This window comes from Phodopus roborovskii, unplaced genomic scaffold (assembly GCF_943737965.1).
Source record: "Phodopus roborovskii unplaced genomic scaffold, PHOROB, whole genome shotgun sequence".
NCBI lineage: Eukaryota > Metazoa > Chordata > Mammalia > Rodentia > Cricetidae > Phodopus > Phodopus roborovskii.
The window spans coordinates 17,336,867-17,350,072 of record NW_026126418.1 but is presented as its reverse complement, the minus strand read 5'-3'; the positions used below and the strand labels follow the sequence as shown (position 1 = coordinate 17,350,072).

The 13,206-nt window shown below is 38.7% G+C and overlaps 1 protein-coding gene and 1 pseudogene across 1 annotated transcript; one reads left to right on the top strand and one right to left on the bottom strand.

Annotated features, from left to right (window-relative positions):
• Positions 1-1,382: 1,382 nt before the first annotated feature.
• On the bottom strand, positions 1,383-3,909 carry LOC127221817 (olfactory receptor 4C45). Its single transcript, XM_051183811.1, has 3 exons — positions 3,021-3,909; positions 1,563-1,629; positions 1,383-1,413 (listed from the first exon to the last, which is right to left on the bottom strand). Exons 1-3 carry the CDS (start codon positions 3,907-3,909, stop codon positions 1,383-1,385), a joined length of 987 nt encoding a protein of 328 aa, XP_051039768.1.
• Positions 3,910-10,529: 6,620 nt separating this feature from the next.
• Positions 10,530-11,480, top strand: LOC127222265 (C1GALT1-specific chaperone 1-like; annotated as a pseudogene).
• Positions 11,481-13,206: the final 1,726 nt, after the last annotated feature.

Genomic DNA, 13,206 nt, shown 5'->3' with positions numbered 1-13,206 from the left:
AATCCAGAACCATGGTAAAGTCTGGGCCTGGGGTGCAGCCAAGGGCCATGTCTGGGTTCATGGTTTTGTTGCAACCATGGTTGTTTTAAAGTCTGTATATGTGGCCCCTGATACCATGGAAGGCAAAGAGGAAGGACTGCACAGACTTAGCCCTCCCCCTCACTGGCTTCAATACTAGGGAGAACTGGTCCTACTTCTCACCAGCTGAAGCACTCAGGAAAGAAGGTCATAAGCCTCACCTGGGCAGCACAATAGAGCTGACCCTGTTAGCAGGGGCAAAAGCAAGCTGGCCCTGAGGTCATAAAAAGGGAGAGCAGGTCATGCCTATCATGAAGTTAGGAAAAGATGCCTTCCCTCACCCCTCACTACCTGCAGCAGATGGGAAATTTGACTCAATCCCTTGCCAGCTGCAGTTTTGGGCAGCATAATAGAGTTGATTCTGAGGTTGGGAACATGGGTGAGCCAGCACTGAGTTTGTGAGAAAGGCATAGCTGGTACTGCCTCCATTAGCCTAGGTGGGGATAAGAAAAAGATGTTCTCTCCCTTGTCCCTACTGTCTCCATCTGGCAAGAGAGCTCACCCATTTACCAGCTGCAAAACACAGGATCATGGGTCCTGAGCCTATTGGAGCAGTACAACAAAACTAATCCTATAGAGGAGGGCGCAGGTGAGCCAACCAGGAAAGTGAACATGGGAGACCTGGCCACGCCCCTCATCGGCTATATGGTGGTATGGGATGGGAGAGAGATGTCCTTCCTTCACATCAATCTTTGAGGCAGGTGGAAGAGCTGGTCCTGATGTCAGAAGGGCAGGAGAGCAGCCCCCACCCCAAGCTGCAACACTTGGGAAAGGAGGCCCTGTTGAAAACAGAGTCAACCCCACTGATGGAGGTGTGGGTGAGCCAGCCCCTCCAGTGAGAGCAGGAGAATTGTCCCCATTACTCATCTGTCATGTGGAGGGATGTGATGATCAGGGGAGAGATGCCTTCTCCCACAACCCATTAACACCTAAAGCAGGTGGCTGAGTTGGCCCAGAGGTCATGAGAGCAGAAGAGCTGGCCCTGCCCCTCAACTACTGCAGCTCTTGGGAGAGTGTCTCCTGCACCATGCCTAGACAACACATTAGAACTGAACCTGAAGGTCTAAGTATGGGAGATCCAACTCTGAGGACATGAGGGCAGGAGACCTGGTCCTAAACCTTTCTCCTATCTGCAAGGGGTGAACTCATCAGTGAAAATGCAGAAGAGCTCATTCCAGTGATGAAAACACAGGAGAACTAGCAGGTTGACCAACTCTGCAACTACCCAGACCCAGAACCAGTGTTATGGGTTGTCCCATTCAAATGTCCACCTGATCTGTTATCTGCTCAAACATGTGAAGGGATCATTCCTGCAGACCCAAAGCTGCAGGATCTCTACAACACAGGGTAAAAAACAGGATAACCAAGAGGAGTTCTGGTGAGGGCCCAGCATCCATAGTGTAGTTGAAAACAGACTCTTTGCAATGAACATTTGCAAGTAAAGATTTATGAACAAAGGGATTTATTGTGTGACTCACACTCACTGTGTCACACTATAGGTTCCACAACAAGATTTTTGCCCTTTTTCTTCACTCTCCACAAGGGTGGAGAGTGAATACACAGGGACAGGAAATAAACGGGATTGAGATGCATGATATGAAAGACACAAAGGATAAATAAAAAGAAAACTTAAAGAAAAATGTGGTATGCTTCAGCAATAATATTGTTGAAATTTAATGGGAGTGGCACCCCTTCCATGTCTAATACTCATTAATTTATAGCAGGCTAAAATGTCCTCTGGCACTGAAAATATTCCTGTCTCCTCTTCTGCCATGTTACCTGGGCTTTAACTATAAGGATTGCATTGAGGTTGTACTATTTGAGCATTTTGACTAGTTGTATGTCTCTGTAGCACCTTCCATTTGTGGCCAAAGGAAATACTTTGAATGGAAATGAGAGTCAAGATTATCTTTAAGGAAAATTATTTGGAACATAGTCATAAGGTACATTGATTTGGCAGAATGAGCATACCAGTTAACTTGTCATTGCAAGTGGGGGAAACTTCACAAGGCCCCATCCCTAGATGAAGAACTATGGGCAACTGTAGCTCTTAGAGAGTGAGAATCATTTTTTCTCAGGGATGAATTTCCTAATATGTTATCTAATGTCCAGTAGTCATCTCTAAACGCATGTACCACCAATGAAGAACACTAGATGGATTCAACACACACACACACACACACACACACACACACACACACTAATAATCATAGAAAAATACATATAAGTAATTGGAGAGATGAAACACAAGCGGTACAAATGATAGAAAATACAGTATTCAAGTAGGAAATTCTCAAAATAGTGAAAAATAAAATGTGATGTGTGTACTGCCATAACAACATTAATTTAAAAAAGAATGATATTTTATTATTTGTAGGAACATGCTGAAGGATGTGACATAAGGGTAAATAGCCAGGCACATAAAGTCAAATACTGCATGTTCTCACTCAAATATAAAAGTCACAAAGTTTTATCCCATTGAAGTTGAGAGTAGAATAGTGGTCATTGAGGCTAGGAAGACAGGAAAAAGAGGAATATTGTGAGGTTGGACAACAGGAACCAAAATACATGTGCATCTGTGCATTGGAGGGACACATACTAAACACTGGGATGAATATTCTTCACAACAATTTATTATGTGTTTTATAAGGAACTAGAAAAGAGTTTAAAGGTTTACAACACAATGAAACTGTGATAACTTAAGAGGATAGAAAGATTTGCCACCACGATTTTCTCATGTTTGTTATATACAAGTACTGTCACACTTTTCTCCATTCAGAGATATAATTACTATTCAATGACAATTTGTTGCACATAGGATATAATTCACCATCAAATTTTAACCATTTAAGAAAAAGAACAAATGTCTGTAAAACAACACTAGACATTATAAAACACAAATCATCAGGTTTGTGTATCACCAACTTTCCTCATTTGACCCCAGAGCTTCTTCATAACCCTTTTGACCTCCTCATTTCTGAAGGTATAAATTAAAGGGTTCAACATAGGTGTCACCAGAGTGCAAAACACTGTCACAGCTTTGTCAGCAGGTAAGGAGGTCATGGGCCTTAGGTACAGGTATGAACAAGGTACAAAGAATAAGACAACAACAGTGACATGAGAGGCACAAGTAGACAAGGCTTTGCGACGCCCTTCTGAACTGTGATTCCTTAGGGAGTGAAGGATGACTATGTAGGAAGCAACCAGCATAGAGAAAATTAGTAAACACAGTGACCCACTATTGGCAGCAATCAGTGGCCCTAGAGTATGAGTGTCAGTGCAGGCCAATTCCAGGAGAGGTATTAAATCACACATGAAGTGGTCAATGATATTTGGACCACAGAATGGTAACTGGGCCATAAATAAAATCTGTATTCCTCCATGTATGAATCCCAGAACTACAGCAGCCCCCACCAAAAATGCACACACCGGTTGGCTCATGATGGTCATGTAGTGCAAGGGCTTGCAGATGGCTACATAGCGGTCATAGGCCATGGAGATCAGCAGGATGATTTCAGCTGCAGCAAAAAAGTGTTCAGCAAAAAGTTGAGTCATACAGCCATTGAAGGATATACTGCTCTCCTTAGAGATTAAGTCATAGATCATTTTGGGTGCTATGGAAGAAGAGTACAAACCATCTATGATGGACAAATAGGACAGAAAAAAGTACATGGGAGTAGCCAGGGCTGGGCTGATGAAGATGGTGACTGAGATGAGCATGTTACCTGTCAGTGTGATCAAGTAAATTACTAAACACACAGTAAATAAGAGTTTCTGCAGCTCTGGGTCTTGAGTCAAGCCCAAGAGGATGAATTCTGTGACATTGTTCATCCTTTCAGTCAATTTATTTCAGGCTATGAGCATAAGGTCATCTAGAAAAAAAAAATAGACAGTTAATGATATTTTAAATACTAAGCTGCAATACTTTGTCATCTCATTGTTTTTAACTGCTGAAATAAAAAGCTACAACTTTGCCTTTACACTTAAGATCACTTTCCAGATAATTTTGAAGATGAGAAGTAAGTTAGCTTACTACTAATGCTTTATTATAATACCACAAAAGAGCAAAGTCTATTATAGTTGTTGGCTAAAGGTTAATTGTCAGCCTTAAAAAAATTCTTGGTATAGTCTCTTTATTGTTATGTTTTTTGTTTTCCATGTGTGACAAATACCATGAATCTTAATTTATTTGAAATTACATTTATGCATGAATGTGAATGTTAAAAGTCTATGAATGCAGTATACATGAAATTCTTTGGTACACTAAAGAATGAAAGCCTAAAGCCGTGCTGGATGCAAGTTTCCTGTGTTCTATATGTATGAGTCCTCTGTATCATATGATGCACAAGGACCCAGAGACAGAACTACAGGGAGAGTTGCTTACTTTCTGGAGGACAGAGGTATATTTTTTTTACAGATCACTGAGTATAATTAATTCTATAATAGCAACTTTTGTGCCAGACTCCCCATGACCCCTTCCTTCATGATCCCATTTTTTATTAACATTGGATGTATACATGTAAAGATTCCAAAGTCCTTCTAAGTCCACAGAGTATTTCATAAATTTTCCCAAATGTTGAACTGTTTCCTCATTTAGGATTATGTTCAGGGTTATATGAGGTGAGAGCACGTATGAGAGGGGTAGCTAAGGAAATTTACTCTCTGTTTTTGGTGTGTATCCAGCCAAAATAGATGAATTTATAGTTTTCACTGACAACTTATGGAAATGTTGATGCCATACAAAAATGCTCTCTTTCAATTTCTGTCTGTGGACTTTCACTAGATGTCAGTGATTTTTTTAAAAAGAGGAGAGATTCTATTCTTTCTCTTCCCCTTCTGCCTCTGTCAAAAAATCAAGTGACATAATTCTCTTCCAATAACAACCGCTCTCTGGATAGAGAGGTCATCATTGAGACCCCTCAGTTACAATACAAGTGAGGAAAATATACTTCGTTTTTAGAGTGGCTTAGTCCCTGAGTAATTCCCTTTTATTTGCTGGACCTGTACAAGGTGACTATGTAGTTAATCATTCTCAATGTATTTAACTTAAAGTTCTAACTTCAAGGTAGCATCTGGAAATTAGAAAAGGTGAAAATCCCTCAGGCTGTTACACATAAGGCCAGAATCAGTGTATTTAGTGAGACTACTGGACAGAGAATTTTAAACTTGACTTCTATCATTCTCAGTATCACCTGATATGAGATTTCCTACAGATTATTTAATATTATTATGTTTTACTCTTTCATTTTTATAGCAAAAACTTTATACTTTGAGCTCAGTATAAGATTACAAGGTAAATTTCAGTGAGAACAAATTCCCCAAATCAAGTGAATCTGCTTAAAATTTTTTAAAGAAGTGTAGTTTCCACTAACCTGGGTGCTGTTGCATGTACAGATGACTCTGAAGTTTATTGCAGTCTTTGTTTTTTTGGTTTTGTTTTTGTATTTTTTTTCTCTTCTTGGCACATGCAGCACAGCTTTCAACAAACTCTGTGAGCTGATATCTCTCTAAACAGTTCTCCAGTGTACATATTTTCATTTTTTTATTCCCATTGTCACAATTTACTCTAAAATTAACTATTTTAACCATGGGTCCTATGCATTTTGTCACTTTCCTAAAATATATTTATACTAGTAAGTCTTTCCATAATATGGAAATATTACACTTCAAGTTAAAAACACTTTAAATAAAGCCAAATACCTCAAAACATAAAACATTTGTGCATTCCACTATAAAAAGTGTAAATGAATAGAATAGCTTGAATGGACCTAATTTTCTCTACCACTTTGTGTACATGTTTTGCTTCCTAGTAGCACATGAACGTTGTACAGGGAGAATTTCTTTCATTCCTAACTCAAGTTTTCCTGTAACTTACCTCTGTAGAAACTCACTGAGACCAAGTATTGTTTCTTAAATAAATCTTGCTGCCACATCTCTAATCATTGGCTCACAAATCTCTGGAATTCCTTCTCTCTTGATTCTAAAGAATTGTTTAAATAGACTTTCAGAAAAACATATATGATCTAGTAATGTTTTTACCTATCAAGGACCCAAAGGACAGATAATTATTTCTGTTGAAATCTTTGCCAAGACAGTAGTCCATGTCTTGCTCATAGTCCCACTTGGTGCCTACAAACTTCATTAGCAGTAACTTATTTTAGGAATGCAATTGGACCAAGGCTAAATAGATATGTGTACTGCAGTTTAGGATAAGTCCTGAGTGCTATACTTTTTAAAACTCTTTTATTAAATTTTTATAAAATCTTCTTTTGCTGATTATAGCTTTGTTGGCCTAGTATATGGAATAGTTCTAAGTATAGTTTAGAATTCAGAGGATGGATTTCTCTCATAAACATGACTAAAGGACAATGTTACTTAAAGACTGAAGAGTAACCAAGAATTAAAGATTGTGATATTTCATTAATGGCCCATTTAGCCAAGAGGATAATGTAGGGCACTTAGCTACCATGGACTGGACTGGATCTTTTAAATAGTCAGAGATACAGCAGTTTCCAGTTTCCATCCAGTTTCCTCATATGGTTCCTATGTAACTGAGGATCATGAACTTTTTTCCTCTACTCCACAAAGAAAAAGTGATTCATAGAGTTAGATTCCATATTTTCAATAAGTAGGCACTGAGACTGTGTGTGTGTGTGTGTGTGTGTGTGTGTGTGTGTGTATACAGAGTTAGGAAACAGAATCACTCTACAAAAGAGATTCCAGTAGTTTATGAGGTGATGTCAAACTCATTGAACCATCACATGTAATCATCTTTCTGTTCATGTTATCATTCTTTGCATTTAAACAAAGGTAATGTTATCCCTGGATTTAAGGACCTGTGAATTAAAGCAAATCTTCCAACTCTACTGTTAATAGTCAATATTTGTTGCCTTTGTTTACCACCAGACTTATTCATGGGCCTCTCCATATTTATCAAATTTAAATGCAAAGTTTAGTTTAGTGCTATTTGGCATTTTAACATTATTGTAAATCATCTTCCTTATCCATATCAATGAAATATTTTGTCCTTCCAAACTGTAATATGTAGCAGTATAAATGAATGACCCAGGGACAGATATTGGGGTTCACACTTCAAGCTGAAGTTCTGAGAAACAAAGCAGCTAATCCAGTAGATCCTATCTCTACCAGCTGAAATGGCAACCCTATCTCCACAAATCCTCAAAGGCAAAAGGCTCTCAGATCCTGTATCCTTTTCTATATTCCTTTCTCTACCCAGCCATATCACTCCTGTCTCCACCTCCCTAGTGCTGGGATTAAAGGCATGTGATCCCAGGTTCTGAGATCACTTTTGTGTGAGGTGTGAGGACTGGATCAATTTCTTGTACTCAGTATGGCCTTGAACTAACAGAGATCTGTCTACATCTTAATTTTGAGTGCTGGGATTAAAGATGTGTGCCTAACTTCTATGGCTAACTAGTATGGCTGCTTTGCTGTTTTGATCTCCAATGGCTTTAATAAATCATGAATGATATATCACCACAGTAATCCTTAGTCATTGTTTTAGTTAGGAAATCTATTGTTGTGAAGAGACAACATGACAATGGCAACTCTTATAAAGTAAAACATTCCATTATGGTAGTAGTTTACATTTCAGAGGTTCAGTCCACCACCATCATGGGAGTATGGCAGAGTGTAGGCAGACAAGGTGCTATCTACACCTTGGTCAAGAGGCAACAGGAAGTCAGCTCAGACACTGGGAAGTATCTAGAGCATATATGAGATCTCAAGTCTGCCTCCACTGTGACATGCTTCCTCCAACAAGACCACACTCACTCCAAGAAGGCTGTATCTCCTATAATGCTACTCATTGTGAGATTATGGGAACTATTACATCCAAACTACCACATTCCACTCCCTGACTCCCATGAGCTTGTAACAATATCATAATAAGTTTGTAACAATATCATAATGCAAAATGCATTTAGTCCAACTTCAAAAGTCCTCATAGTCTATCACAGTCTCAACAATGTGTGTAGGGGAGCCTATCCCAGTGGACTGGCACATCCAGAGTGTGCCAGTGAATTTGTCCTGCCTCCATTCATGGTAGGAGTCCCGCCACAACACACTGAAAGAGGAGAGCCACTGGAGTATTGGACCTGCTTGCAACCACTGGAAAAGAACCTTGGTCCTGTACCCACCAGGAGAGAAGACCCTACTGGTACATACTGGAAGAAGGCATTAGTAGGCAACAGTATAAGAACATGGTCAATTCATCTCCCTACTCAATCTTCCTGGTCCCACATGTTCTCCTCTCCTTCCCTTCTCTTTCTTTTAACTCCTTCTCCACTCACTGCCTGCCACATTCCAAATATGCTCAGAAGATCTTGTTCCTTTCCCCTTCTGTGAGGGATCTTGCACAAATCTCTTAGGTTGCTCCTTAGGGATTGCTGAGTCCTGTGGTAACTGATTCCCATTTTTCTTAGGAACCACCATACTGATCTCCAAAATGGCTGTAGGAATTTACACTCCCACCAGCAGTGGAGGAGTGTTCCCCTTTCTCCACATCCTCTCCAGCATAAACTGTTGTTGGTGTTTCTAATTTTTGTCATTCTGACAGGAGTAAGATGGTATCTCAAAGTCGTTTTAATTTGCATTTTCCTGATGTCTAAGGATGTTGCACACTTTCTTAAGTGTCTTTTAGCCACTTTGGATTCCTCTATTGAGAATTCTCTATTAGTTCTGCACTCCACTTTTTAATAGGGTTATTTGGTGTTTTGTGACTAATTTCTTGAGTTTTTGTATATTTTGGAGAGCAGATGTGGGGTTGGTGAAGGTCTTTTCCTAATCTGTGGGCTGCCATTAGTTTTGTAAACTATGTCATTTGCCTTACAGAAGCCTCTCAGTTTCAGGAGGTCCCAGTTATTAATTGTTGACCTCAGTGTCTGTGCTCCTGGTGTTGTGTTCAGGAAACCAATCAGGTACCAATTTGTTCAAAGGTAAATCCCACATCAATGGCTCTGAGTTTATCTTTATTGCACCACGCAAACTACCTTCTATTTTCTGTATATAGACAAATAAAATAATAATGCACATCCCATTAATTGCAGGGTGTCTTAATCATTTTCTATTTAAAATTGAAATGTTTTAATTAAATTAATCTTTATTTAACATATTTAATTAAAGGCACATACCCAGTCCCACTATATTAGATTCAGTAAGTTTGACTAGCTTTTCATTACCCCCCAAAACACAAATGTATTCCACTTTTTTATAAAAACAGACACTTTCAAAGAAATATTTAATTGGGTTAATGTGTCATAAATATTTAATGTTAAATGCTTATTAGATTGTATGATAAATAAATGAACAACTAGGCATTAGTTAATGATATAAAATAAATTATTATAGCTACTATAAAGAATATTTTACTAATTGTTGAATGTCCCAAAGGTAAAGCTATAAACTATGTAGTCTCTAATAGAAGGCATAAATCATAAAAGATGGGTACAGCACAAAGTAGTTTGTATAATTATGGGAGAGCAGTCAAACTTTCATAAAAAACTTGGGTAAATTTAGAGAAAATTAATCATATTAGTTACAAAACTCATATTCAGTCAGTTGTCTAGAAAATCTTGAGGACTAGGAGAGTATATTTCAATGTCTGAGTGAGTGTCTAGAATATACAAAGGCCCTTGAATATGCAGAGCTTAATAATGAAAAAGGAAATAATATAGAGAAGGTATAAAGCAAAATCATGCTACTAAAGCATGAACATTATTAAATGTGCACAAACCCTCACACATACTCTATTGTTTTAGTTGAATACAGAAATGGAATTCTAAATTTGCAGTAAATCTATTGAATCTCTTGCTTCTATTTTTCAGTAAATCTATTGAATCTCTTGCTTCTATTTTTCAGTACTATTTTACTTTTGATTCTTCATAATCTTTTGTAAACAAAATAAAAAACAATCAACAACAACAACAAAATCATAGTGAAGGTCATGTTGGTGCCTCTAAAGGCAAGGGTGATGATTGGGTGATGATTATGTACCTATACCACTGCCCTGACTGCGTAATTGTGCTAGTCATTTTAGGTGAATATCCAGACTTGTTATAGTTGGACTCTTAACATCCAGTAATCAAACTGTATTGTTTATAGTTACTTATTTCTAACTAAACAGAGTAGCTAGGATTGTTTGCTAGGGTCAAAAAGCCCAGGTGCCCCAGTAGTTTTCCAGGGCCCTTTTGGTGGCTTAGACAGAGAAGGGCTCCTCCATGGGGCATAGAACAAAACCCTTTTCTCCCTTCAGACTCTCCATAGTTTTAACACTCTAACTTCCTATATAACCACCTTTCAGGAGACCAGTGAGAGGGTACCACTTTCACCTATTGCTGCCAGGTCAGTAGCATAAGGGAATAGGTTGGAAAGGAGCAGAAAGCCACAGGCGGCTGTGCTTTGTGTCGCTGAGCCCTTTTAGGCTCAGAAAGATGCTTTCAGAATGCAGCTCATTTTTTAAAGGTGTGATGCTCAGAAGTACTGTCTTTGCCTTGATCACAGTGCTTGGACACGTTAGGCTAGGTTGCAGAAACTGGATGCACCAACACGAGCATCACCACCTGCAAGCTCCCAACAAAGAGGTCTTGAAAATGTCGGAAGTTGAACGCATGGAACTCAGTAACAGCTTACTAGTTTACTGTATCATTCGTGCATCACCCAAAGATGTGAGTCTGTGGGCTGCAGTGAAGGAGACTTGGATCAAACACTGTGATAAAGCCCAGTTCTTCAGTTATGAACCTGAGTCTATCGCTATGATTGGGAGTGACAGCTGGTTGATGATGGAACAAGCTTGCTTTTATGCCATTAATACATACAAAGACCAATACAACTGGCTCTTTATTGCATATCCCAATACATCCACTGTTATCAAAAACTGAAAGCATTTTTGTTGTTGTTGTTGTTGTTGTTGTTAAGAAATGATCCATCATAGCCTTTCTATCTGGGTCACAATGAATTTTTTGTAAGCCTTGATTATGTGAATGTGGAGGAGTGAATTGTGTTAAGTATAGAATCAATGAAAAGACTCACAGTCAGTGAAAAGTATCCGGAAGAGAGAAAAGGGTTTTGGAATATGCCTGAAGAACTGCTGTTAACAATCTGCCTGAGAAATATGGGAATATTTGTAGAAAATGCTGAAGTTGAAGAAGGAAAAAACTTATTTAATACCAGAACTATTGAGATATTTATTAAAGAGGCAATTACTGACTATCCAAACAAGGTAATAGAAGGATACTGTTCTGACATGGCCATTACTTTCAGTAGACTGACTCCTGATTAAATGCACATCATGAGGTATGGGGTGTACTGGCTTAGGGCATTTGGATGCACTTTCAATGATGCTTTGGTTTTTTTAATCTCCAAATGGTTCTGAGAACGACTGAAAAAAAAGTAAGAGGCTGTATTTGAAAACCACAGAAACCATGTTAGCTATAATAATAATATAACCAACAAAGGAGAATACCTCTTTCCTGGTCTAGTCATATTGTGTCATCACACATTAAAGTCTGTCTATATCCCTTAAATGATATGTTTTTTATTCCCTTAAAGCACTTGTAAAATTTTAAAGCACTTGTAAATAAAAGCTTTAATAATAAAAGCAGTGTAAATAAAAGATGTATTTGTAAATGTATTTATTTGTTTCATACTAAATTATAAACACTAAAATAAAAAAAGAACACAGTCAATAACAGAAAGATCAATATGACCCTATCAGAGCCTAAGAAAGCCTCCCCAGAAAGACCTGAACATACCAACACAGATGAAGTGGAAGACAATGACCCTAAAAACAACTTTATGACAATTATAGAAACCCTCAAAGAGGTAATGAGAAATCCCCTTTAGGAAAAGGAAAACAAACAAACAAACAAAATTCAAGAAATGGAGGAAAAGCCATACCAAAAATTTCAAAAATCAATTCAAACAGACTAATATCCCTCATGAGCATTGATGTGAAAATAATCAATAAAATACCAGCAAGTTGGATACTGATCCCGGTCCCTGAAGAATAGCTCTTAACAAAATATGGCAAGCAAAATTTTGTTAGACAAATGAGTAAAAGGAGCCTCGTGGAATTGCTGGAACTGCCGGGCTAACCACTGTAAACACACAAGCAGGGCAGGCGCCAAGCGGCTCTGTGAGAATGCAAAGTGTGGAAATGAGCAAAAATGAGAAGCAGTGAGTACCTTCTCAGGCCCGCTGTGGAGACAAAGGAGTTGTAGGACAGAGGCAAATGTCCCAAAGCTGTGGTGAGTCCACCTGGTTAGGAAAGGGACCCTGCCCATTGGGGATTGTGGGGGAGGGGAGCAGCATCTGAGGCCTGGGTAAAACCCAGATCCCGTGAAAATCCTAATCCTGCTTGACACCAGATATTGTGGCTAAAGAAGGATCAGGATAAACAAATAGGCCGAATAGAAGTTTATTCAGGGAGAAATCACTTACAACCTTAGACAGATGAACACCAGCAAGTTCCACAGGATGGATGCTCTCCTGTCCGAGTCCCGCCAGCAAGAGAGCTTTCCTCGGCTCTTCCTCACACCTCCTTCCACAGGTCACTTCTGTCCATGGCTCTATCCCCTAATGGGCATGGTCAGTGCCACAGAAGGAGACAAAGTAAATATCTCACTACAGGAACACATCAGAGAAATCATCCATTATGACCAAGTAGTCTTCCACCCTGGGTTGCAGGGATGGTTCAATATATGAAAATCTATCAATGTGATCCACCATATAAACAAACTGAAAAAAGAAAAACCACATGATCATCTCACTAGATGCTGAAAAATCCTTTGACAAAATTCAACACCATTTCATTATAAAAGTCTTGGAGAGATCAGGGATAATAGGAACATACCTAAACATAATAAGAACAATATACAGCAAACCAACAGCCAACAACACACTAAAAAGAGAGAAACTCAATGTGATTTCTCAAAACTCAGGAACAAGCCAAGGCTGTCCACTCTCTCCATATCTCTCCAATATTATACTTGAAAAACTTGCTAGAGCAATAAAACAACAAAAGGAGATCAAAGGGATAAATGATGGAAAAGAAGAAGTCAAACTTTCACTACTTGCAGATGATATGATAGTTTACACACGTGGCCAAAA